The sequence below is a fragment of the Hetaerina americana genome, unplaced genomic scaffold (genome assembly GCF_022747635.1).
Source record: "Hetaerina americana unplaced genomic scaffold, ioHetAmer1.1.p SCAF_7, whole genome shotgun sequence".
NCBI classification, from domain to species: Eukaryota; Metazoa; Arthropoda; class Insecta; order Odonata; family Calopterygidae; genus Hetaerina; species Hetaerina americana.
Window position 1 is genome coordinate 66,544,452 of NW_027287316.1, and position 27,585 is coordinate 66,572,036.

At 36.0% G+C, this 27,585-nt stretch overlaps 1 protein-coding gene across 4 annotated transcripts in view; it reads left to right on the forward strand.

Moving 5' to 3' along the window:
• The window catches only part of Npc1a (Niemann-Pick type C-1a), a 147,250-nt gene that overhangs the window by 98,007 nt on the left and 21,658 nt on the right, over positions 1-27,585 (forward strand). For 3 of the 4 annotated variants that reach the window (XM_071595203.1, XM_071595201.1, XM_071595200.1), the window contains exons 2-23: positions 3,687-3,900; positions 5,515-5,709; positions 5,857-6,013; positions 7,204-7,339; positions 8,420-8,615; positions 9,842-9,976; positions 14,699-14,881; positions 15,904-16,121; positions 16,276-16,374; positions 16,860-16,991; positions 17,511-17,596; positions 17,838-18,050; positions 19,295-19,496; positions 20,352-20,468; positions 20,687-20,867; positions 21,328-21,455; positions 22,550-22,771; positions 23,357-23,422; positions 23,724-23,914; positions 25,035-25,147; positions 25,593-25,735; positions 26,671-26,873. In XM_071595203.1, the coding sequence (XP_071451304.1) occupies positions 3,687-3,900; positions 5,515-5,709; positions 5,857-6,013; positions 7,204-7,339; positions 8,420-8,615; positions 9,842-9,976; positions 14,699-14,881; positions 15,904-16,121; positions 16,276-16,374; positions 16,860-16,991; positions 17,511-17,596; positions 17,838-18,050; positions 19,295-19,496; positions 20,352-20,468; positions 20,687-20,867; positions 21,328-21,455; positions 22,550-22,771; positions 23,357-23,422; positions 23,724-23,914; positions 25,035-25,147; positions 25,593-25,735; positions 26,671-26,873 (3,530 nt within the window). The remainder of the gene's footprint in view (positions 1-3,686; positions 3,901-5,514; positions 5,710-5,856; positions 6,014-7,203; positions 7,340-8,419; positions 8,616-9,841; positions 9,977-14,698; positions 14,882-15,903; positions 16,122-16,275; positions 16,375-16,859; positions 16,992-17,510; positions 17,597-17,837; positions 18,051-19,294; positions 19,497-20,351; positions 20,469-20,686; positions 20,868-21,327; positions 21,456-22,549; positions 22,772-23,356; positions 23,423-23,723; positions 23,915-25,034; positions 25,148-25,592; positions 25,736-26,670; positions 26,874-27,585) is intronic. The other variant, XM_071595202.1, reaches the window with a different exon arrangement.

The following is a 27,585-nucleotide window of genomic DNA, read 5'->3' on the forward strand; positions in this document are numbered from 1 at the left end:
GATGGGTGGTGAGAAACCAGGCGTCGACATTAACCTACTCCATTAACGAAAGGCGCCAAGGGGTATGAAGTTTTATGGCCCATCCGATTGGGCAGCGTGCTCCAATTAATGTGTTTTCCCATGGAACTTCCGATTTGGGATAGGGGTATCTCTAGAAGATCCTGCCAACGCCGATATTCGAACCCATGGTCTTCGGGGTGGAAAGCCATTACACCAGCCACCACACCATTCCGATCCCCGTCGGGGTGTTCATTGGCGGAGAGGGCGACGGTGTTGGATCGTTTTTATTCCATATCACGTAACCCCTAGCGGATAATGACGTTCTTCCTAGTTCCGCGGCTCCCATCTCCCATTCCCGCCCCTCCCTTGGAATAACCCCCAGCGGTCACCGTCGGCCATTACCGATCCGGGGGTGAGATTTCGTGCGTCAGATGCAAGGGGGTTGAGTGTGGCAAATCAATGGGCCGCCCCGCCCTCCCTCTCTCCGGCCTGCGGTCGCAGCCGAGGCCGGTTTGGCGGGGGGCCCTTTGGAGCCCGGGAGACATCCGCTACAGGACCTGCGGCCGAGGGGAGAGGGGGGAAGGCAGCGAACGGCGGAGCCGGCAAGCACACGCCGCCCCGCCGGCCTTCCCGCTACAGCCGGCGCGGAAGGGGGCGTGGTCGGCCATTTAATTCGTCCCTCTTCCCGGGCACCGTGCAGAAACGATGTCACGCGATGCGTGTGTGCATAGCCCTTCTCTATCCGTGACCCCACGGTGGTTGCAACTGGATGAATGAGAGAAGACAGCATCCTCTACCGACTCGGAACATAGATTGATGTTTCCCTAATAGCAGTAATGCTCTTGGGAAATATTTAACTTCAAAGCTTAAGAGTAAATACTGGTCGAAGGAATCTTTCATTATGCCAAATAATGATTTTTTTGCTCTTCTTTTAAAGAAGTTCCTTGGTTTTCGACCCAAATACGTCTCTTGTTCCTTGAATATTTTTCATGTGTCAGCAAATGACCGTAGTGACGGAAAGGATCAACGGTCTTTACTTGACCATTTTAATAAAGGTGTCCAACCCCCTTGAATGCTGCCGCCAAAGAAGACGTTCTCGGGACCAGACTCTACAACCATTTGGGTTTTTCGGCTTAAGTTCTTATTATTTTGTTCCACATCTAGTTCCGATGATTTAACTCTTCAGAATTCTGTGCATTTTCTTTTAGGACTAGAGCTTCCCTCGAAACTCTCTGGAGGAGGGAGGTGTGTAGGAGCAAATGACGTCATTGGCGAGCGGAGGAGGGAGGGGTCCGCTCTAGTAGTGTGCGGCCTCGGTGTGATAGCAGGGGGAAGGGGCCATCGGAAACCTTGCTCTTAAGTCGTTGTGATTGAGCTCGTAATTATAGGAGTTACAATTTGACAGGATAAGAAATTTTTCAACAGTTTCTTTGCTCACTTTGCGCATTTGTTCGTAGTCGGGTGATCCTCTTTACGATACAGTTCCGACCATTAATCCTCACGATCCGAAGTCGATCTCGTGGCTTGGAAACCGTTTGAACCCTTGGGAAGATAAACGAAGCGAGATTCTCGCCGAGGCATTGTTTTTTGCATGGCGAGACGAGGACCCACATAGGCTGCCTTTTGTCGTGGCAATGAGGATTGGCAATGGGTCTTCCCTCCCCGGTCGCGCCGAAACACATGCGCGCGGGAAGAGTGGGTATACAGCGACGGCGGATAAGGGTGGTATCGATCCCCGGCTCGGTCGGGGGCGTGACGGAGGCTTTTGGTGGGGGAAGATGGGAACGGGAAGGAGGGGGGAGAGCAAGCAGGGGTTGCGAAAGACAGGTGAAGGCGGCGGTGGGAGGGGTGGAAAGGAGGCGGGTGCTTGAGGAAGAGGCGCCGAATGCCCGAATTTGTCCCCTTGTTTGCCGGTGGTGTGGTACCTGAATAGCTGTGGCTAATGAGACGGCAGTAATTGCTGGCCAAGGCTAAGCAACTGCGGTTAAGTTGTCTCGGGGGATGTTCTAGCATCTGGGGAACCGGCAAAGATTTCGACCCCCCAGTTGTTGGCAAAAAAATGTTGATTCTTTCGATGAAATGTTGGTTTAACATTAATGCAAATGATTCTGGGAGTGGACGAAAGTTTTGAGCAATTCCGAAAATGTTGGCAACTTAGTTGATCATGAAACCGTAATGTTATTTGGCCATTTTCTTTGTGTCTAATGTTTGATATTCAAACACATTCATGTGTTATCAATAGACATGGTGCTCAAAACCAGAGACAACTCTACACGCCTTAAATTAATGTTTTAGCTTCATCATCTCAGATCATTATTTATTTTTTTAAGAAAATTAACCAGGCAAACAATCTACATCAAACAAAGCTACAAATACAGTGGAATATAAATCAGAAACTTATAATCTAACATAGATCAAAATAAGATTAAGGTTCATCATCCTTGATATATTCACAATGAAATCTTAACTTTAATTTTAAAGACATAACAAAAATGATGAAATGCTGCATCCATTGAGGATTAGTTCTGACTCATAATTTACATATCCTTGCGATACAGTTCTGTCATGCATGTGCAGACACTATTGGACAGGCCCTCTCAGATTTTGACGACTAAAGTGAGTGTGAGGTTTTATCAGACTAATCAAATATTTCTATCTTTGAACATTACTGTCATCATGCTACTTAACAATAGCCATGGTGGTTCTTGGATGTCAAAATAAACCACTGCTCAGTATTTATTGCTTATTTAATTGAAAATGCTTAAATTCACAAAGGAGATCATAGTAAAACTTAACCAGTACAAAATATTTGCGAAGGCACACTTCTTTAGGACATGTGCTGTCAAGAGGGAACCTTTGCCAATTGCTTATCTAAATAAAACATAGACGATGTGTTATCACAATGCGGCTTTCAAGTTGTTTTTCTTTCATCCAAATCAGAAACACAAATAAAACCAGTATGAAACCACCTCCATGCCCTCACTCCTACTTGTGACCTCACATATCCTGGAATCTATTGGGTTGATTATCCAAATCACAGCAACCTGATGTTTTCATTTAAAAGTCAACTTTCCTCCTTACTGTGTCAACATTTTGATGTCTCCTAGCCAAGCATTCTTGGAGCACTGAGAAAATTATGCATGAAAGTTACCAACTCTAAGTAATCAAATTCAGTCTGTCATCTCAGCAGTTTTTTGCCCAAGTGAGGTGCTCAATTGTTTCATCATTTTTTTTTTTAGAAGGTCCACCGTGTTTGCAACCGTGCAAAGAGTGAGCAATATTTTTAACCCTTTTAAGTGCCAAAGTCGCTTTGAGTAACTCTGATGAATTATCCAAAAAATGTCAACATTGCTCTAGGGGACTAATTTCTCGATGGCTGTAGATGTAAATGAAAATTGAATAATTCTTATTTTTATATTTCATTTGATTATTTTTTTGTAGCTCCATTAGTAAGTGTTATTAAATTTGAGCTAATCATTTTTAAGGATAATGTTTTTACTGGCATTTTTCATAAATTCTTAACTTCTATTTAAAATGACCCGGCGATGTTCGCTCAAAATTAAGCAATTATGCTTGAAGCTCGAGGGTTGAAATTTTTGAGTGCATGCTGCTTATACCATAAAAGTTCCCTCTCCCATTGGGGTCATCTGCTGTTTTCATTCAATTTTGCCATTTTATATTTCCAGGTTGTGTTGCCCGGTGCTGCTACCAGCACCACCTCAGCACCCACTCCCAGTAATGAAGATGGCGGCCATTGTGTTTGGTATGGACAGTGCAACAAGGACAAGATGGAGAGGATACAGAACTGTGCATACAATGGAACAGCTAAGCCCCTAACGGATAACAAGGGAATAGCGGTTCTTAAAAAATGGTGTCCTGACTTCTTGGAATCAGCTGGAGGTAACTTAATATTATGATTGGAAATATTTTTTGAGTGAAAGAAGCTGTTCATTTGTCCCTCGAAATGACTGTAGCATATGGTTACCAATTTCATGAAATTGCCATTGCTATTATTCAACATTGTTTAGGTCTATACATATCTTAAATTTAATGCAGGTTTAGGCTGTATATTTCAAGCTACCTGATTTTGATCAATGGATGCTTTCAGCATTAAAATTCTATCAAAAAGTGTAGAGGGGCATTTAGTGCTCCACCATTAGGTTTGTCTTCTTGTGGTGATAATTTTGTTCACATTCTGAATGAAATCTTCATTGAGAGTTGAAGTCAAGAGCCTGCAGATTTTTCCTGGAACTGGAATGAAATTGTTGTCAAAAGGAGACTATGGATGCTGTGAAAAATCATTAGCATACAAATACTCCAGATGCCCTGTGTTGTAAAAGGGTCGAAAGTGTTACAGAATTATTTCATTCAGGATGTTCTATGTTGCTTTTAAGGTCAATTAACTCTTCACTTATGGGTGACCCTACTAGATTTCACTGTCATTGCTCTCACTAGCTCTCACTCTATGGGCCACTGGAATGCTCAATCCCTTCCACCTCATCTAAATTGTAAGCCATTGGGAGGGGGAGAGAGACACTGATGAAGGGAAGAATATTGTGAAAACGAGGTAGAGGTTTGAAAAGAATCACATATGTTGGTTGGAATGTAAGGAGGCAGGTAGTGTGTGAGTTTGTTGTGTGCTTATTTGCTGGATTGTAAAACCTATCTTGATCAGTAGACTAATCTCAGTAATACTTATACTAAATCTGATAAAACTTTTCTGAATTTTCCACTGGGTAGTGAGGCTACAGGGCCTGTCCCAAAAATTAGTCTTTTTATCATTGTCTCTTTTGTCTCGGATGTTATCCACAAACAGTCTATGACTCAGGGACAGTGAGTGGACAATAAGTTTTACGTGGAAGGCAGAATGAAAAGAGTACAATGCGTCATCAGGAAGATGATCTTTGCCACTGAAAACTGCACATCACAACAATGTGTCATCCCACACCATCTTCCTCATGACCAAGTACCTTGTCAAGCACAAGGTGGCAACACTGCCTCAGCTGCCCTGCACCCCAAATGTGGCACCACCTGACTTCTTTTTGTTCCCACGAATATAAAGGAGCTTGAAATGCAACCATTTTGGATTACTGTATAATGTCAAAGAGGCTGTAATGAGGTGCCTGAGTGACGTTTCCGTCGATGCCTTCCAGGGAGGGTACTGCACCTGGCTGAGGTGCCGACATCAGTGTGGTGATGTGCAGGGGTGCTATTTTGAAGGAAATGAAGTAATTTGTGCTTTGATTCAGGATAAAGTTTTGCTTGGATTTAGTCAGCTTATTTTCGGGACAGACCATGTATTTTCAAACAACTCGGAGAGTTCCACTATACTTGTTTGAGAATGTCAGCACTCGAACACATTCTCAGTCTGTAGAACAAAATGCACATTTTGAAACTTGCTGAATATGCAGAAGAAATGCTCAATATGGTGGAAAAATTTCTTTAGCCAAACCACTCATCGCTGTGTTAAATCGAAGATACCGGATCCTAATTTCAGTATTTTTCCTTTTTTAGGTGAATCTGGAGCTAAGACCTGTTGTAACACGGAAATGCTCATGAGTCTGGACTCAAGTGTAAATCTAGCAGCTGGTTTCCTGAAACGTTGCCCATCATGCATGCAAAACTTGGTAGCTCACATTTGCCACCTGACCTGTTCACCTCACCAGTCAGATTTTATCAATGTCACAGGAGTGGAAAACAATGAAAAAGGTACCAGATAATTTATATGTTAGCTAAACATTGTAATAGAAAATATATGAGTTTAAGAATTTGAAAATCTTTAAGTTATTACTCTAATTTTGGCTGGATGGTACAGACCGGATGAGTGATGTGTCTTAATGTTCTGTTCATTCACAGGAGAAGAATATATCACTGCCATTGACATCTACATTAGTGATACGTACATCTCGGGAACATTCAACTCCTGCATACAAGTTTCTGTGCCATCAACTGGGCAGCTGGCTCTGGATATCATGTGTGGAGATTGGGGTGCAAGTCGATGTTCACCGCATAAGTAAGAAATTTAAATTTGATAGCTACCTGCTTATCTTAAAAATATTGCACCCACAGAATTTGCACGCTTAGTGCAATGAGAGTGGTTGCTAAACAGTTTTTCCAAGATTTTTCAGGGGGCTGTTATGTCTGGCCCACTTAGGCTTTCTAAAATGGGACAAAAGATGTTGTGAAGTTGCCAACCATTAAATTGCATCGCGGGCTATGGCTTTCAAACACCTCTTTCATTGAGGAAGAGGGAAATGAGTAATGGCCACAATGAAACGAGCCATTTTGAATGTCAATGATAGATTCTCATGAAATAATTCTCTTTTCTCATTGTTCCCTGTTATTATTAGAAATGGTGGCATTTTATGTACCTTGAGAGTTCATTGGGAGCCTAAGTTTCTGAAGGCTGTAGTCAAAGAATCTGTCCATAGTTCTCACCGTCAAATTATACGAGGGCTGTTCAAAAAGTAACTTCCGTCAGAATATAAAAAATACACTGGAATACATAAGTACTTAAAATTTATTATTTACATCTCAAAACTACCCATTTCTATTTTTATAAATATTCACTGAACAGATTTAAACATCATATCTCTGAACTAATAAAAAATTACCACAAATTCTGCCGCCTGAGATTGTAGCCAACGGATGATGGCATCTTGAAGCTCTTCATTGAGATGAGCACGGAACTTGTCTTAAGCTAAATTTTTAGCCAGGATTCCATGAAACAGATTCTTGGAAACCTGTGGAAAACTTCCCGAGGGACCAGGTGTTGTAAAAATGTCCATTTAAATGAACGTTTTCATTAATTTTCTGGAGTGGTTCACTGTTCACCACAGATGGGCTGCCACTTCTGTTAACTGTTTTTTACCAGCAAAAATCTTATCACTGGACAGGTCTTATATTTGGATTTTCAATTGTGTTGTTCATTTTGACTCGCTACAGTAAACAAGCGACTAGTGACGTGACCTTCCAACCACTCACTGTAGCTCGCAGTGTACTGACCTACTGCATGGATCAATTCAGTGACCATCTTGCTTCCCCCCACTAACTCTAACGCTGCACAAAAATTGAGATTTCTTTCTGGACTGCCCTCATAATTAGCTGAAAATAAAATCCAAGAGGAAAGTGATTCCAATGCTTCATAAACAATTAATATTCTTCGAATAATTATAATTTGTTCTCATTTTTTCATCTTTTTAGGTGGTTTCATTACATGGGAGATGCTGATGGCAATCCATATGTTCCATTTCAAATGACATACATGGATACAAATGATAAGAAGGATGGTTTTACTCCTCTTAATCCTGCAGTTACTCCATGCAGCCAACCTATAGATGTGAGTTTGTCTATTTGGGATAATAACACCTGTTTAGACCCATGTCTTATAATTCTTTCTAGTTGGTACTTCTTCAATTATTTTTATTTTCACGTATTCATACAGAGTTAGGTTTCTTGAAAGTATGTGGTAAAGTAAAATGGCTTGAAATGACTCTACATCTATATTTCTGATAAGATAGGATCAGGATGATTACAAAATGGTTTGTTAGTGGGCGTAGTTGTGCATCTGGGTATGATATGGCATTGATGCGACTTGGTTAAGACGGTGGTGCAAAAATGTTAAAAGGTAAATGACATCTGAATGTCATCTTGTTTATGTAATTTTTTATTGTTGACTCATGTAATTTGAGCTTCTGAAATACTATTGAGAACTGAAGGCTAAAACTGTCATTTGTATGGATGAAATTACACTGCCACGATGATGTGTACAACTTTTTCGTAAGGAATGATTTGAAGGAGAAATCATGAATTTTAATATAACCTGTTCAATTAACAATTGCTAGGTTTTCAATATGAAGTTACCGGGAGTGAATTGAAGTGAGAATTGGTCTTTCAATTTTTCCTGAATAGAATTTAGAAATGATTGCCTGAGCCTTATAGCAATGCAAATCCACTTGTCCAATGATCAGTTTCCATAGGAAACCTTATAATGATCATTGATGATTACCTGCTGACACTATAATTCATTTAAAGTCAAATGTAACCTAGTTTGGTTTTTGCAATAATTCATTTATTATTTTTATCAATCTTCCAATGCTTAGATTTGTCTAAATATTACTGAGGTGCATGTTGTACCAAATTTGAGCACCTTATTTGTGATTTGATATTGCATTATATTCAGGGTAAGTTTGTAATCAGTTTGTCTTCATTCAGAAATTAGTCATGTCATTAAATGGTTCCTGGAAGTAAAATTGAATTGTCATAGAATGGAGTGGTGGGAGTTAAGTCAATACTTTCATAGATGTGCAGAACGTGTTTAGGAAAGAAACACAAAAAGAATTTTTTGTCTCATCTCAGATTGAATCTATTTGGTTTGTCTGCTACCTCTGATGGCTCTGATTTGTCTGCAAATATCCAGGATAAGACTCCAGCTTGCAGCTGTGTGGATTGCGAGGGGAGCTGCCCTGCTCCGCCTCCTCCCACGCCACGGCCCACTCCTTGGACAGTTTTTGGAGAAGATGGTTACACTGTCGCCGCTGCCGTCCTGTTTGTCCTTGGGTCCACTGCTTTCTTGCTTGCTATCCTGTGCTTCACTGGAAGTGGGGAGTCTCTTGGTATGCTGCAGAAGTTCTCTGGAAAAATATTAAATATTCCACATGAGAGTAACTAACATAAAACTGCATTAAAATCTTAAGCAGTTTTTTTTCATTAATAATGAAAATTGATTTGGCAGGAGGAGAAAGTTTATTTCCTGAAAGGATTTTGCAGGAGTGGATTCGAATTGACTCATTGCATACTAAAAAATATTGATTAGCATTGTATGGATCACATGATATGCGAAATAATTTTGCGGAAAAATATTCATGGGTTGGTTTTTCTGTTTATTGTTTTTTTGTTATTTTTTTATCATTTATTCAAAAGTAGTGACATTTTTTTCCCTACATTAGAACAGAATTAGACCTATCCAAATAGAGCTACCCCTTTTAGTATGTTGTAAATGAGTGTTGAAAAAAGTACAAATTGAACAAAATGCAATATTGAGAAAGACCTTTTCTTGTCCTGCTAAGCCAATCAGCTTTTGCTATAGGTTTTTTGTGTAATACTTAGCTATAGTAGTGAATTGATTTATCATTATTAATGTTACTGTTTTTTTATTTTATTACAGTACATAACTATACCTTATTAGTTTCTTTTTTCGTCAATTCAGGAATTACTCCTCTCCCTACAAAGTTCAATTATAAACCTAAAAAGGTATTGGGGTACGTTCATAACATATAAAATTTGGGTTCTTGGAGAGAAAATATTTATTTAAATGCAAAGGTAAAAAAAACTAACAGTGAAGGCATACAATTTCTTTCATGTGTGAAATTATTTAAAATTATTCAATTTTTATTGCAAACCATTTTGGTATATGCATTTCAACTTGCCATTTCTCTTGATCATATATCTTTTATCTTTTGCTTATATCTATATATACATACTTGAAAGGCCTTAGTGTGACAGCATTACTAATTTTCAATATAACTCCCAGCAGCTCCCTGATGGCCAAGAAGAAAGAATGTGGGGTGATTTTTATGTGGGCATACTTAAGTAAACTGCATTCTTGCATGAAAAATGCTCACTGGTCTTTGTATATATATATATATATTATTTTAATTTCTTCCAAGCTCTTTCTTGAAGCACACCATACACATTTAACAAAGCTGGACTTTTATTGGCGCCACCAATGTTACATGTGTGGTCTCGGTTGTATGATGTAAATATTGGTTTGACTCCTTCATAATTTTGTTGGTGGAAAAAATTGGAAAAAAATATGGCACATGAAAATTTACCTCTGCAGCATCCTTGGTTCGTCGTCACCGTGCAGAGGAAGTAGGTCATGCCGTTGGACAGAGGCTAGCTGCTGGACTTAGCCAGTCTCGATCGGTTGCTCCTGATGATGAAGAAGCAAGCCCGTTGCAATCAAAGCGCTCGAGTATGTTGACGTCTTGAGTGTCTCACTTTGTGTATATTTGTATTTTCATTACCAGGCTGTTTCTGGCTAGCTTCTGTTTTTATCAAGTGCACTTTTATTTAGACCTGAGGATTTTCTTCTTTTTTTTTAGCAAGAACATTGTCAGATTAATTCGCTCTTGCTTCAGTTTTTCAGTCCGAATTTCTGTTCTTCAGTCTTGTTTCCTTTTTTTTATTCCTTCATTTCTTGAGTTATCTGTGATAAAAATCACACCTGTGTGCATAGAATTGGTATAGCTTGCTTTCTCTTCTTAGCATCTGCTTGCTTGACCAATGCTAATGCTTTTGTTTGTTGTAATGACTGTAATCCTTTTGTACTCAGCTTTTGTGGTGAATGCTGGCCCAGGAAATTTCCCCATCTTGCCTTGTAGTGCTTAGCCTATGTGTTGTCTAAATGTGTATTTTTTTTATTGTTTTCCTAATCTGTGTATTAAATACACTTACACTTAATTTACTTCTCAATGGTTTCAACAAACACTCTGTAAGGTTAATGGTATTGGGCTTCACTTTATGGAATTACTTCATTGTGGAGGGAAAAAGAATCAACCCTTGTCATTTCTGAATTCCACCATTACTTTATTTTTGCGACCAAGGTTTTTATTGCATTTTATTATCTGAAGATGACATTTTGTCAATCATGCCATGACAGTAGTGGGACATGTTATTCTAGTGCGTAGAGCATTTAATTACTGACTAAAGGGCCTGGATTCAATTACTGGGCATGTCTCTGGTCACCCTCTGCTTCACCTGAGCTGTTGGATTTCTCTAGTACTAGATCTTCCTGTGAAACCATTTGCGGCACAGGGGAAAGATCTTGCCTCTTTTCCCAAATTTGATAATTCCATGCATCTTTGGGCTCAGTACTAAGTGAGCTCTACCCTCACCTTTCAAACCAACCTTAGGGTTGCTAACTGTGGTCATGAAATTAAAGTACCAGTGGAATGACAGGTTGTGAAGGTTGTTTATTTTCCCCTCTGCAAGTATGCTTGGAACAATTGGAAGCTACTGTACCTACATGGTTATACAGACTTACATTATATGATATATATCCATACTTGGTGTGGAATACATAGCTGTATACATTTGTACTCTGCTTTTTTCAAAGATATGTGTAGCATGGTGTAAAAAATGTCCTGTATTTACTTCAAGAAATGTCGTCCAAGCACACGCTGTGACCAGGCACCAACACTGTCTGAGAAATCATTAGATGTACATTGTGGTTGTATTTGTGGAAAATAGCTTACTCCCCTACTCATTAAGTTACAGTGATGGTAGAATGGTATGCTAATTCAATGTATTTCAAGTTTGGGCTGGGTAGTTGTAACAAGGCCCTGTTCAAAAAAATCTCTCTGAAATTGAAAAGATTATTCTAGTTCAATAATCATTCAATTCACTTGCAATGTTATTTGTCTATGAATTGACCTAGCCTCCCATTTTTTGTATAATGCGGTTCAAAAATTTAGCATATTACATAGGTTTTTCATTCATAAGTGATCAAGTCTTTCTCTCTGTTTCCCTGCTAAATTTGTAGATTGCTAAAGAATGACTTTGTTGGTATTCCATGAACATGCAAAAAATGGGTGAAGAATTATTTCCATTGATATTTTTTTGATAAATTAAAACTATTTATTTCACTTGGATAAAGTTATCCTTGAAGAATTTTTCATTTAAATTAACTGGACTTGCTGCACTGGTAGAAATTTTGTTTAAGAATTGTCAATTATTTTATTTGGTATTTGAACCCACCCAGAAATGGATTTTACTGCTTTGTCAATTTTGTTCGTCTAGGAAATATTACCAATTTTTTTGTAATCTGCTAAGAATTGGTGTTACATTTGGTCCATGGGTGTCTTGTGAATTATATCATGGCTCAAGCTATGTCAAATGCTTATATCTGTGATCAAGTATTACTGCTCCAGTAAATGATCGTATGTCCCACACCCAAGAAGTGTTTTGAATGTGTCTGATGCAAAAGATTGTGCTGGACCCCATAAAAACCAATTTAGCTTGGATGAGTTAAGAGGACAATTGCATGCCTCTCATTAATGCATAAAAATATCTTTAATTTTATTGACATTAGTACTTAATCCGCATCCTTTCATTTAACAAGTAACGCTTTTGGTTCTCCAGTGCTAGAATGAATTGTAACCACTCGTAAACCCATTAGTGATGTCTTAATACTCACAGTGCATTTTTTTTCTGGACTCTGTATTATTGAAATTGCCTATATTCAGCATGTTTTGAATGATGGTTTGAATCTTGCTAGTAGTTGTCTATATCCTACTAGATTAATAAATCCTAATCAGTCGCACACTAGTTAACTTCCTGTGAAGCATGGTTGCAAACAGTAGCTGTACCTTTCATCATGGACCCAGTTCTGTCTGGATTCAGTTGTAGTATCCAAGTGGTTCAGTCAATCAGATTTTTTACTGAAAGCAAATTAATAACTTAGGGTTGTGGTTAATTTGGTTCCAGTCTCCTTGTCGTCAATAATGTTGTCAAAAACAAAAAAGTTCAATGAAGATTCAAATGGTTTGAATAGAGAGAGAATTGGACTGTTATAACTTCAGGGATTGTGATAGAAGAAAGGGAGAACATAAAAATATTCTGAGAGTTGAATAGAGCTAAAGAAAAGTGCATAATCCATGAGCAGTCAACAAGTTAAAAGTGTCAAAGAGTTGGCTTCTTCAAGAAGAGTTGGTTTCCCATTCTATTGCATCCAAATGAAATCAAGAAGGGAGTAAAAGATGGTATCACTTCATGTGGTTTCTTTCCAAGTTTGAGAGTAGTTTCCTACCTACTGTGGATGGTTCACACAGCAAAAAAGAGCACATTTTCACTGGCTGCAAAGGAGAGGACAGTCATGAGTTGATTAAGACAGTTCCTCAAAATTACATCCGCGAGGGAAGTGTTTGGTGGAAAATGTCCTTTTGATGTCTGTACTGTGACTATGACTGTAGCTGTGTTTCAGTAAATATTCTCACATCATTTTTTTAATAGAAGCCAAAATAATGTTGTTTTTTTTTAATTTCTGCATTTCGGTACAGGGAATTTGTCAAAAACCAATCTAATCTCATGGATACACCAACTTTTCTTTCCAAAGAATCCAAGAGCCTGAAACCAAACTGTGCCCATTTAGTTGAGGATCAGTTTCTGCTTGCAACCTCCTCCTCAAAAGTGTATGATATGAACTTTTCTTTCATTGTGACCAATCTTCACCCTTAAATAACTACTCAAATAATTTTACAGCCTGTAATTGTCCAGCTGTTAATCTTCAAGGGACATACTTACACTTAACATATTTTGCTTTCATACGGTGTGATGCAGAAGAGTTGTGTGGAACAAATACCATGCAGTTTAGCTTTGATGAGTCAAAAGAGGCCAACATAAAAGCCTCTTAATTATTGTACAAAAATTCCTTTAATTGTTTAGAGATTTCATCTTAATTTCTATATGCTTGATTTCACATTCTTTACAATTAATGTCTAATTCTAATGTCAAGGATTTATTTCAATACAATTTCTGAGGATGATGATGGATTTTTCTTTGATATTGTAAAAGGATGTTATTATAATTCTCAATAGAATCTACTCCCATGTTCTGTAAGCCACTCAAATGATACTTCCCTCATGAAAACACCTGGATGAACCTCTGATTTTGTGCATAGCCCTATTGGGAGACAAATACTTTTATCACCATTGAATATCATTTCACAGGGCAGATTTTGCTCTAATAATGAACTGATATGGGTCTGGGAGTTTGCATATAAATACATTTTCACTCTTCTACTAAACCAAATGAATTTTTGGAATCAATGGTTTTGCCACCGAGCAATTCTGTTACCTTTTGCTATACATTCTTGTATGCTTTTTTTTAAGAAAAAGTAAAGATTTGAAAGTTCTAAGTAGGCTATTTCATTTGTTATGATGATAGTTGTTGTAGTTTGTTCATATCATCTTCAATTATTTAGCTTGATCAAGAGTTGCTGTTTATAAGCTATTATGATTATACCTCCAATTTTATAGTGATGGTTGTGCTGTCTTGTTTTATGCTAATGTAGATTTTGTTTTTGCTGTCTTAAATCATGTATCCTACTGTATTGATTGAAATATCTTGCCAAATTATCTTTGCTCTTGTACCGTTCTTCATATATTGTTTTCAGTAATTTGCCAGACTTTAATTCTGTAGGAATTAGAATACTTTGCTTATCTTTTTTTTCCTTCTTGTAGTATTTAAAACTGTTTGAATGTCTTGATTTGTTTTTTGTTTATCATTGATGCTGTTAACATTTCTGTGAGCGTTGCTCGCTGGCATGGCAAAACCTGAAAATGTTGTCTTGAAGAAGTAATGGCCAATAGTAATCATTTTAAAGATAAATCTTCTGTGAATGTACAGAAATTGAACTAAAATTTAAATTGTTCAACGGAACAGAAAAGATGAATATATTGTGGCCAACCGCTTTTAAGTGAATTGCATGAAAAGTCTGTAAAATTGACATGGAATTGCTTCATTATGTTCTCACATTGTTGAGTTAAATTTGCCTAATGTTACTAATCTCTAACTTAATCGCTGAATGATCAATACTGAAGGAGTTGTTGCTAATGTATATGCCAGCATTCATCCTGCTTAAGTCTTTTAAGATTATGCTCTTGTTAATAATATCTTACTGTGTGAATTTGTGCAGGTATAGTCAGTGGAGATGGTTCAAAGTTTAGATCCAGAGCTGGTGAAGGAATGAGTGGTGTCACATCCGGTGAAGGCCAGTCTGCTTCTTCACTTGGCTCGCGGCGACTCCCATCAATACTGGAACGGTTGGGAGCATCAATGGACAGGCTTCTGGAAGACTCTTTCCAGGCTTGGGGAACTGGTTTGTGTCTATTACCTTTCTAGTCATTTGATGAATAAAGTATAAAACACTGTTGGTATTAATATAATAGTTAAGAAACTAAGTTAATCAAAAATCATTTTGCTTTCTCAGGTAGGAAAGTCGTTTCTCTTTATTTTATATGCTTTAGCTGCTAAAGTGGGATGAGTTTTATATGATATTTCAATTGATTATGCCATGTTAATGCAAAACAAAAAATGAGTCAATCCACACCGCTCCTTAAAAAAAAACAACTAGCCAATATTTCAACATAAGTGTGTCATTATCTAAGTGGCAATCAGTTGAAATTGTCTCATGTATTTACCAAAGTGGGGAGGTTAGGTTATCATTCTTAAAGCTCTGGTTTTGTATTGCCGAGTTGGCAATCATAAATAGGAAGGTATGGAAATGTTCAGGTAAGATGAATGGGTTTGGTGAAAATGTGAATTGCAAATTTTTTAAATTGGCTTGTGAATCACGATTTCATATTGTTTTAGAAAGCCTAAGCTTCTTCTGTCTTTGTTACATTTATGTAAAATCTTAGCATGGAAATTGTTAGTGATCATCATTGCAAAGGTGTTTTGCAAAGCTAGATGTTTTGTCATGTTTGAATGAAATAATTTCCATGCCCTTTTGTTCTAATATAAATATTTCTGGTGATTTGGCTAATATATCTTGTATTGAGGTGGATGTCAATAATTATCACCAAACGATCCTGAGGACTCAGTCCTAAATTAAATGTGTCGCATATCACTGAAATAACTGAAAAGTTGTAGCTACATCTTGACCTCTTGTGTAATTTCATTCATGTCTTTTTGCCCCGAAACTTTTGTCAGGCTTTTGTTTTCGGAATTGTTTATCTCTGGAAGAAAATTCTGAATACCTCTTCTGAATAGTGATTTAATTTCATAATTTTAAGAAAGATCATTAGTAATCACTAATGATTAGTAATGAAAATTAACTCATTGCTTTGTAAATAAATTTTTTCATTGTTTGTTTTGTTTTTTTTTCTTTTCTTTCTGCAGTTTGTGCTCAGAATCCTTGGCCCGTCTTGTTCTTTGGCCTGTGCGTGATCGTAGCTCTGGGCCATGGGATCAAGTACATGCGTGTAACAACTGACCCTGTTGAGTTGTGGGCATCGCCTACATCCCGCTCCCGAACTGAGAGGACTTATTTTGATTCTCATTTTGAGCCGTTTTACCGCACGCAGCAAGTCATCATTACTGCTAAAAATCTATCTAATGTAAGTACGCGCATTCTTTTGTGGGACTTTTGCTGAGGTGGAACAAATTGGTGCCTCTCGTGTGTTATTGCCTTGAGAAATAAATGTGTCCCTTTGAAATTCTATTCACTTATGCGGCCTAAGTTAAATTCTTATTACGAAATTTATTTTTCAGATTGTACACAATACATCTAATGGTCCCATTGTGTTTGGGCCAGTTTTCCACAAGAAGTTCATGGAGGAAGTGCTGAAACTCCAGAATCAAATAGAAGAGGTAAGTTGTGAGACTGACAGTCTTTTGTTATGGTTTCATTTTTATTTAATTTTGCTATTTTAGATAGGTGATAGTAACTGTAAGGATGTTAAAATATAAGAAATGTCCAAAATTCTAATATTTAAAAAAATCTGAGCAATTGCATGTACATCTTTAATTTGTAGTGGTGGATATCCTTAAAAATGACATTTTTTTTTAACTTGGTAAATGTGTAGAAGAATTTGGGAACAACCTTAGAGAAAGGAAATTCAATTTATACGTAGAAATAATCAAATTTGTTAACATCTCCGTATAAGTTGTTTTAGGGCATTGAAACTAAAAAAGCTACACTTGGATAAAAAGTCTTAAGTATATGTTTTATTCAATGTTCCTACGTGATTCATGTAAAGGTTACTTCAATTTACAGAATTAAATTTTGTTGTGATATTAGATGCTCTTATTGTATTTTAATGAAAATAAATTGGTAATGTTGTTATCTTTTTCAGCTTGGTCAGGCTGAAGGAAATAGCTTGGATGGTATTTGCTTTGCTCCATTGACCTCTCCAACTAATGGGAACAGTGGACGTGCTGCAGATGTGTCGCAATGTGTGGTCCAAAGTGTGTGGGGATATTTCCAGGTTTGTTAAACATTTAAGGTGCCTTTGACCCATTTACAGTATTTTATACATATAATGTGATGGTTTGTCTCGCAAACTTGAGTGCTATAGGTCTTGTATTCTTCTCATAACTTAGAAATCTTTCATTAACTTGTTTTTTGAAAATCTTTTGTGTTTAACCTTTTAAAAGATATCTTTTTTTTCATGCCATGCGAGGCATCTCTAAGTATTGAGATAAAAGAAAACCTTCAAATAATAAAATTCTTAACTGTGTTAAAACATTTAATGTAAGGAATCCTCTGCCATTTGTCAGTTCTGTTATCACAGTATCTGTAAAATTATATGCAACTATTGCTTTGAAATTGGTTTATTTGTCGGAGTCATTGGAATATTTCAGCTTAAATCATCATTGTGAAGATAGTAAATAAATTGTACCATTCTACATCCTGTATATATGTGGTTTAGAATGTTAAATTGAAACTGAAAAGTATTTATGCATACAATACTCGTAATTTTAATGCTGTTTTTGCTTTTTTACAGAATGATATGGATACCTTCCTATCATCTACTACTGATTCTGAAGGTTTTGAAGTGAACTATTTGGACCATCTGAAGTCATGCTTCCAGTAAGTGTTTAATTTCTTTTTTTTTTCCCAATCCAAAAAATTTTTGCGTTCAATTTTGCATAGGGTCAGTGATTTTGTTTTAGTGTTGTTGTATAGAGATCCTCTTTAATCCATCTTCCAACTGGTTTTTTATATATTCTAAATCCTAAAACGTTTCCCCTGCTTATTAAGATGTACTGGGTTTGTTCTCCTGGAAGTGAATATTTAAACTCAATTTTCTTCCTTTCATATTTCCGTACAGGAATAGTTACAATCCTGTGTGTTTAGCTCCTTACGGTGGCCCAGTGGAACCATCCATTGCTGTAGGTGGCTTCCTTTCCAAGCAGCTGTCTTCGGAAGATGGCCTGAATCCTCAACCCAAATTGGAAACAGCCACAGCTATTATATTGACATTCCTTGTAAATAATTACCACAACAAAACCAAGCTCTTACCGGCACTCCAATGGGAAAGCAGGTGCGTAATTCAAATTTTAATAGTGTTTATTTAATTCTGGTAGTAATACTTTTAATTCCAAAGTATTTATACTTTTCATTTAATGTATGTAGTTAATCAAAGAGAAATGAATATTTTTTTAAAAATACATTATATTCTGCCAAAGCATATTTGGAGGGATTTAGTGGATTTTTTGTTTTTCAGTTTGGTTTTTTTATTTGGTTAAAGTTAAGAAATTATTAGTTAATAGTATATATATGCCTTTCATTATGATCAAGTAAAACTTTTCAGTATCTTAACAATCAATAGGAATTTAATTCAATCAAAAATAAATTTGTCCAAAAATTCCTATTTAGTCAACCATTAATGAAAATTTTAAATATATTGGGCATAATTTTTTTATTTTTAGCCCTGCAGATTAGCTTGGTCTACAGTGAATTTGACCAGAATAATCATCATATGGCTGCTGAAATGTTAACTATTCCCCAGGTTGATTTGATGGCAGCTCATATGGATAAAATAATGGACAATATTTTGATTTCTCAGATGGTGTTTCATGTATAATTAATTATTGCTGATACTTTTTCTGATAGATGAAGAGTTGGATTAATTATTGAGTTTTAGTAGGTCCTGTGAAGAGTATTATCTGTAGATAACTTATTACCACTCAACTTTGTATAGCTTTTTCAGTATGTTGTGTTATATTGAAATTAATGATTTAGGAATCCCCAAGTTATTGCTGTTAAAATGGTTTATTCCATTTGACTAAAATCACGTTAAGATTATGCTTAGATTGACTAATAACTTCGGACAAATATTTAATTTCATATTAAAATTGACAAGTTTACTTTAGTTGGAAACCTTTTCCTATCCTTTGAGATTTCCAGCAAATGAATCCAAATAACTAATCATGTGTGAGAAATGGTAGTGATGTATGACAGTTAAAGAATTAATTGTCAGAGAAAATGCTATCAACCAATTCTTGGTTTAGTTCTTCATGTTTCACATGCACTGGTTATGAATGTAATATTCCATCATTTGCTTACAAAAGAGTAGGACTGTAGGGATGTAACAGTCTGATATATGTAGTGACATTTGAAAAATCACTGTTGTTGCTTGTAAATGCACGCAGGGGCAGTTTTTCCAAGATGAGGAAATTCTCCATTGTGCTGACCTTCCTTTATAACTTTACTAGAATTAAACACAGTGCACGTTTATATTCTTAAAGCTCAAAAGCCATATTAATTTAACATTTTTATGCGTAGGTTCGTCAACTTCATGAAGAACTGGACTGCTAATGAGCGACCATCCTTTATGGATGTTGCTTTCACCTCAGAACGATCAATAGAAGATGAGTTGGAGCGGGAATCTCAGTCAGATGTTCTCACCATCCTTGTTTCCTATCTTATCATGTTTGCATACATTGCAATTGCCCTTGGGCAAATTCGCAACTGTCGACAGTTACTGGTAAGTTATACATAAGTAAAGATAAAGTTCGAAGGAAATTTTACTGACAAGTAATTTCAGTGCCTTGAAAAGTCTCTAAATGCCTTTAGCTTGAAACACCTTAAAAATAGTATCTCATCAAATGATGGTTATATTTTGTGAGTGAAATCATCTGAAAAAGTAATCTTTTTTGTGCCGGATTGATTGAATCACGGCAAGTTAGTATTTTGTGCCAAATTCTTAGGTTTTGTTTAAGGAAATAATGAAGAAATGAATGTTTTAATCAAAGCGTAAAGTTTTATGGCTAATTACTTGAATGTCTTTAATGTTTATTCAATCTTTTTTTTTACATTTAGGTTTAATTTCACATACATGTACATTATATAGTTCTAGTGTCCCCCCTCTCTTTATTTTATAATGAAATATATAATATGGAGATTGGGTTGGTGCGGTGGCTAACGTGTACTGGCTTCCCACCCAGTGCACCCAGGTTCGAATCCTGGATGGTATATATTTTTCATTGGTACCCCAATCCCTACTTGAAATGCTTAATGGAGAGCATTTTGCGTGAGTACGCCATCCGTTGGATGGTGGACCCCTTGGCGTCTTTCATTGAGAGTAGGCAAATGCCGATGTCGGGTTTCTCTCCACCTTTCATCGTTTCCTTTCTATCTCTAATGGCACAAATGACCTCAGCTGTTGGTCGCCTCCCCTTAAAACTACTACAATAATACAATATTTTTGTTCAAGGTATGACGAGGGGTAATTTTATTATAACCATTTAAATATATTAATCTATGAATATATTTTTTGTATGGAATTTTATATTTTAACATATTAAAATAACAAGATGAAAAAAATTATAAATATCCATAGGTTGACAGCAAAGTTACCTTGGGCCTTGGGGGAGTTCTGATTGTGTTGGCTTCAGTCTCATCATCTGTTGGCTTGTTTGGGTTCATTGGAGTTCCTGCGACTCTAATCATCATTGAGGTAGGTGAAGTTCGTGTTGATTTAATTCACTAACTCTCCTTCTTGGACTAAAGATGACCATTAATGGGCCCTGAAAGAATTTAACAATTGTCATAATTTTTAAATGTGGGGGTAAGTATGATTTTTAACTAACTTTTATGTGGTGTATGTATTTTCTTGGATACATGAATATGTGTATTTTTTTGAATCATTATTTAAAAATAAACATTTTTCTGTAGGTGATACCATTTCTGGTTCTTGCTGTGGGAGTAGACAACATCTTCATCCTTGTTCAGACCCACCAAAGAGAAGTTAGAAGACCAAATGAGTCACATGCTGAGCATATTGGTCGTACATTAGGACAAGTAGGACCGTCAATGCTACTTACCTCGCTTTCAGAAATTTGCTGTTTCTTCTTAGGTGAGGCATAAATACTCCCTTCCATTAAAAATCTAATATACATAATGGATAAAAAACTACTTCAATAATGGTGCAGTGTCATATTTCAGCCATATTTATGGGAACATTTTTTGTGAATACAATAATACTAGTAAGTCGTGATATAAATTGATTAAAGTTAATCATGAGTTTAATGACACGTGATTAGTTATGGAATTGAATTAATGGGGAACTTAAAAGATAACTTCTGCTATTTTGTGGAATACACATTGAAATTGAGTATTAATGCACAATTTCATATGTAATGAATATAGAAATAATATGTACTTATGAATTGAAATCAGTGCTACTATAATAAATTGTTTTAAATTTACAAGGGGATTTTTAAAAATTCTCTGGAGAAAATCATTTCAGCATCACACACTGTTTGGTGCTTATAATAAAGATACAATATTTTATCTATGACTATTTTCCTTTTCAGGTGCACTCTCTGATATGCCTGCTGTACGAGCATTTGCCCTTTATGCTGGAATGGCATTGCTTCTGGACTTCATCCTGCAGATTACCTGTTTTGTGGCCTTACTCTCTCTAGATGTTAAGAGACAAGCGGTGAGTGTTTACTTATCGATTTTATTAGTATAAGTAATATTAGTTGCAGTATTATGGCCATTTAATGTGTAATTTGGTGGCAAGAAACTTGAATATTTGATAAAATAAGCTAAAATAAACTTCGCTTTCCTAAAATAACCTATTTCAAAAATAGGTAGTATGCCTTTAGCTATGTATAGACTTAACATGTGAGCAAAAGATAGTGTTGATATAGGATTGTTTTTTATTTTTCTGGAAGAAAGAGAATATGCTACTTTATCTGTCAAACTGGCTAAATGTAAATATGAAAAGTGTTAACTATCTGGAGACTCACAATCACATAATTTCAGTAAACACGATTTGGTTTGAAAAATCTGAAGAAGTGTAGATAGTTCGTTTTGTCAGGAAAGTATTGGCAAGTATGGGAAATGATTTACATGCCTGATAATTCTTGATTTTTTAAAGGAAACTCACTAGTTTGAACTTAAATGTGTGCTGTATGTTCTTGATTTGATGCCATTAAATATTTGGCATAAAGATGATTGAAAAGTGATTCCTTAAATTTCCATGAAGTCACACCTGGTTCTATCAAGTTTTGAAGTTTTTATGGATTTGAAAAGTCGACAGTTTTTGCTATGAAATAATTATTTAGTCTGTGCACTTCGACCCAGTTATTATTATAAATAATTGAGCAGTTTGATATAGATTTGGCTGGCCCATGTAAAAAATGATACATTATTTTAAACTTTGAGTGGACTTAGCAAATGAAATATGTATATCCTATCCTATATTGTCTTCTTCTCTAGCTTTATGTATGTACTTTTCGCATTCATGCCATCCGAAATGTTTTTTCTTTTCAATCAAGCTTTTCAGACATCTTTTAAATTTAAGTTTACAATTATACATCATTATTGTAAGATGCTAGTTCTTTCGACACTTTTTGGAAGCCCTTTGAATTGAAAGTCATTTTAGAGATGACCACAGCTTCATTCAGGAATGTTATGACTGATGAGAGGAATGTGCAATGGTTTTGTACAAAAATGTCACATGTGAGAGTTGTCTAATTTGCTGATGTCTCCTATAACAGTGGAATTTGTTCATCATCTCTCGAACAGGCAAACAGGCTGGATGTGTGCTGCTTTCTCCGGGGTTCAAAGTCTCCATCCCAAATGGCAACATCAAACGGAGGTTCTGGTTTGGCTCCAGGATCCGAGGGTCTTCTTTACAGATTCTTCCAATCTGTTTACGCTCCCTTGCTCATGAAGAGGTGGGTGCGGGCCGGTGTCATGGTGGCCTTCTTTGGTTGGCTTTGTGCATCCCTAGCTGTTTTACCCAAGGTGAGGTTGCAGTAGCACTAATAGCAGACTATTGCAAGGGGATAATAATTTTAGCTGTTTGTCTAATTTATGTTCTCATGAGACGTCAATTTAAACATGTGTTAATGTGATGATGTTAGTGCTGGAAAAGTTAAAGGAATGGGCATTGGCGCTAAAGATTCAGTCATTTTCTTTGTGTGTTTCATACTTTTTTCATGCAAGGATTTGCACCCTCAACTGTTGTTGATTTTAATTTTTAGTAGCATTTATGAAGATTGCAATTTATGTATAACACTGTTAATTTGAGCAACTTATTAAAATATCAATTCAGTAATGTTTCCTTAATGTGTGTGTGGTGCATTAGTAATCTAGCAGATCCTATGTATATTGTATTTTTAAATGGGAATAATGCTAGAAATATGCACATTCACTTTTTTAACATGGAAAATTCCAGATGCATTCAATTTTTAGGAATACCAAAAATTGGAATATCTCTTAGAATTGGAGTAAATTGAGTAATATTAAAAATTATTAGTTTGTGGTAAAATTTGAAGATGGAAATAGTTTTGCAGCATGGATAATATTATAAATTGATTTTTTTTCCAGATTGAAGTTGGTCTTGATCAAGAATTATCCATGCCTGAGGATTCATATGTTTTGAAGTATTTTAAGGTATATATTGTTTCATTTTCATGTAGTATGTATTTTCTGCCATTGTATTATGGATATCTTCTAAATTAAATGTCATATTAGTTGACTGGTATGTATACAGAAATAGTATTGTTATAGTTTGATGAATTAGTTTATCATACTTTCAGTGATTTAAATTACCCTTAAAGTAGATAAATCTAAAAATGTCTTATTGTGTTTTCTCCTTTTTTTGGTTTTACTGTGTATTTTTTGCTCTGAGATATGTCATATTATGTATTATATAGCATTACTCAATTTGTTAATGTCTTTTTTCCCATTTCAGTTTTTAAAAGACTACCTGTCCATCGGACCGCCAATGTATTTTGTAGTCACTGATGGGGACAGACTTGAACCACATGGGCCTGGCTTAAATTATTCTCTTAGTCAAGTTCAAAATATTATGTGTGGTGGGCAGTTTTGCAACAACGACTCACTGTCAACACAGATATATACAGCTTCTAAAAGGCCCGAGAGGTAATTTGAGAAATTTAACCACTCTTTTATGCATACATAATTATTTTATGAAAATTTTGGCCACAGTTTTTCAACTCTACCAATCTCTCATTCTCTTTTGATCTTCAGTTGCCTCTGCCATATGTCATGGCATTTTCCAAACTATTTTTTTATAATTATAGTCTACTGGCTTAGGGTAGGTTTTTGTTTGACTCTGGGACTACACACTAACGTACTATTTAACCCTAAATAACATTATAGAAAATATACTCCATGCTACATTTGAAAACGACTCATTCTTTAGTTATTCATTTTTCTATTTCCTTTAGTTTAATTCAGAATGCCTGTTGTTTTCCTCCCATTATCTCACGTTCCCTGCATTCTACCATCTATTACAATCTTCAGCATCCCATTACCTCTCAATATCTCATACAACCTCTTGACTTGCCTTCTTCTCCATACCCCTGCCATGCCTAGAACCTTATCATTGGTATTCCTATAGATCCAGTTTATTTACGTCACAGTTTCCCATGCTCGTGTATTGAAGCCATCACTGTATGCTTATCTTCCTGCATCTATGACCAGGTTTTTGATCTATACAAAACTGCATTCCATTGTATAAGTTTTCACTTATCTTTTTCTTAAATTTTTACTAAAGATGTGTCTATTCAACTGTTTCTCCTTTTTTAAAATGCTTGTTCATCCATTGCAATTCTTTAAATGTCCCCAGCACTCAGTTCACCCTGTTCGAAAACACTTCTCTAAAAGGTGAATTGTTTTACCTGTTCTAGTTTATGTGCAGCATCTTTATTGTTTATCTTAGCCTTCTTATTTCTTGCGAATCTCATTACCTTTCTTTTCTAATGATTAGTTCTCAACCCATTCTTATCCTAATGATTCTGCAATGTGCTAAGTTATGATTATAACACTTTGGCTGACATGCTCACTAATGCTTATTCATCCTCAAATCCAATTGATTTGTTGAGTTCCCCTCATATTTTCCCTCGAGGCTTACCAATGGCTTCTGTACCCTTCCTTCACATGTACATTTAATGTGGTAAGGGAACTCCTTAATGCTACAAAATGACACTTGTCTGTCATAGCCTTGAGTACTAATCTTTCACTCTTATAATGGTTCCAGTTCGTACATAGCAAGGCCAGCATCATCGTGGCTGGATGATTATTTTGATTGGAGTGCCGCCAGTGGATGCTGCAAGTACTTCCCTGGAAATGGATCATTCTGCCCTCATCAGAGTAAGTTGATGTGTTCCTTACAGATAATACCCATTGATACTCGTTAATTTCCTCTCTGTGGGTCACCATAAGTTAATCATTTATTTAAGATACGAAGATGTGGTTGTTCATCACCTTTCTTTAGCTTCATCTTATGGTTTGACCACAGTGGTTTCACCGCGTCTAAAATGTTTAAGAAAAAGAGAAACCTTGATGACATAAGATTTCAGTATTTCAGGTGTTAAAGTAGTAGTCTCAACTATATCAATTCATTTTGTTTTCCATTCATTGGTATCATCAAAATTGTTAGTATCGAATGATTAGAAAAGAACATCAAAAGTTAAATCAATTGTTTAAATGTTAATTGTTGTGAATTTTTTGTCACAAGTTAATTCATTTTAAGTCTATCAGGAGTCAGTTTTGGAATACTGATGTAATGTTTTTATCTCCTGTTATTTTTCCGCAGATTATGGTTGCAACGATTGCAACATTCCTCTAAATAAGGAGAACCGTCCAAATGTCACCAACTTCCGTCATTACCTTCCATTTTTCTTGCAAGACAATCCGTCTGAAGATTGTGCTAAGGCAGGGCATGCTGCTTATGGACAGGTTAGTAGCCACACATATGATGATAATAATGGTAAAAACATTTCATTGGTTGTTAAAGTAGTTGTACAATGGGCTTTGTCAAGGAGGAGGACCAAACAACAATTTTGGTAGTTACAGATCAAAAGATAGATCAGTAGAAGTCTGAGGAAAATATTCATCAACGATTGCAATGCTATAATTACTAGCCGTGAGTGCATAAGCCTATTGTATTTTGATAAAACTAGCAAATCTTACTGACACTGGAAGATGAATAATAATTCAATGCACTTATGGTCATGAATTCTGTTAATATACTTTGATTGAGAGAGAGAGACAATTTTATCCCTTTTGTTGTAGCTGTGTGAGTAACACCTTGTTGGGAATAAGTGGGGATGATCTCTTGCGTAGTGTATGTATTTTTTAAACAAATATTTTATCCTGTCATTATGTATATGCATCAGTGATGATAATAATAATAGTAATAATAATTATTAATAATAATCAACAATAATAATCACAGTGTTACGCAAGGGATATCAGTCCAATCATAATGTGCCACCCATAAATTCACCCAAACTGTTGTAACATTTTGAGGAGTTACACCTTCTTAAATTCAAGTTTAAAAACAGTTGCATTGGAATTATTTTTTATGCCATGGGTGGTTTATCATACATAAGTAAGGCCAAGTGATGGGATCCAATCTGTTATAAGGTAAATGGTTTACTTCTCATGCAAATATCCTCCCTTTCAAATGTCAAGTGAGTGTGCACAGTTGAATTAAGGTTCAAGTGGGAGTGATTTGTGATAATTGTGTAATCATTGTTTGGGAGTTGTCATTTATTTCAAAATAGAAATCTATTGGTGGTGTAAAATCAGATTTATCACTTACGTTAGTGGAGAGGTTTAAATTTGCAGACAAATGTGCTCACAAGTTATTTTTCCTCTTGCCTTGTCAGGGTGTGAAGTACAGAGTTGATGGAAAGGGATCGGCATCTGTTGGGGCCACTTATTACATGGCCTATCATTCTGTTTTGAAGACTTCAGAGGATTATTACGAAGCACTTCGCTCTGCACGGGATATATCAGCTAAACTCACGAGTATGATGAAGGAACATCTAGGACGAGATGCACCATCTGGCGTTGAAGTCTTTCCATACAGGTATGATCATGTGTCCAATTAAACTTTTATAGTTAGATTTTGAGACTTATTTGTTCTTTATTATGCCGTGGAATCTTTTTTTTTTGCATTTTTAGTGATATTGAATGTCATTAAAGCAATGCCTTGTTATGTCATTATGTATTTTATATTCCACCAATATTCCCCTTGTATTTTATCCACTTTCTTGTTTTTTCACAATATGTAGTATTTATTTTTTTCGTCCTTTCTCCTTAATTCTCTTCAAGCCATGATATTAATGAATACTAATATCTTTTAGTAACAATTCTGTTCTTGCAATGAAATATAGTATGCATTTTTAAATTTGCCAAAATATCAGGATGGCTTTTGGAAGAAAATGCATGGTGTTATGTACATTATTGTTAAGAGAGAAGAAATAATGTTGAATCCATCTTTATTCATACAACTTTTCAAAATTTAATGTAGCAGTCATTTGCAAAAACTTGTTTACTTTTGAAAGCTAAATCTGTGAGCAAATTGTAGCAATCCCGTTCACAAATGCCATAGATGTACCTTTAAACAAAAGAAAGTTCTGTTGATGATATTATTTTGCTGAAATGTAAAATGAATGTTAGCCTTCTCCTTTCCTCTTGTATTATGCCAGTGTACCTCGCCATTTGAAGTTGTTATGTCATTCAGTGATTTGACATTTTCATACCTCTTGTGCACTCTTCTTTATCTTGTGTTTAAATTT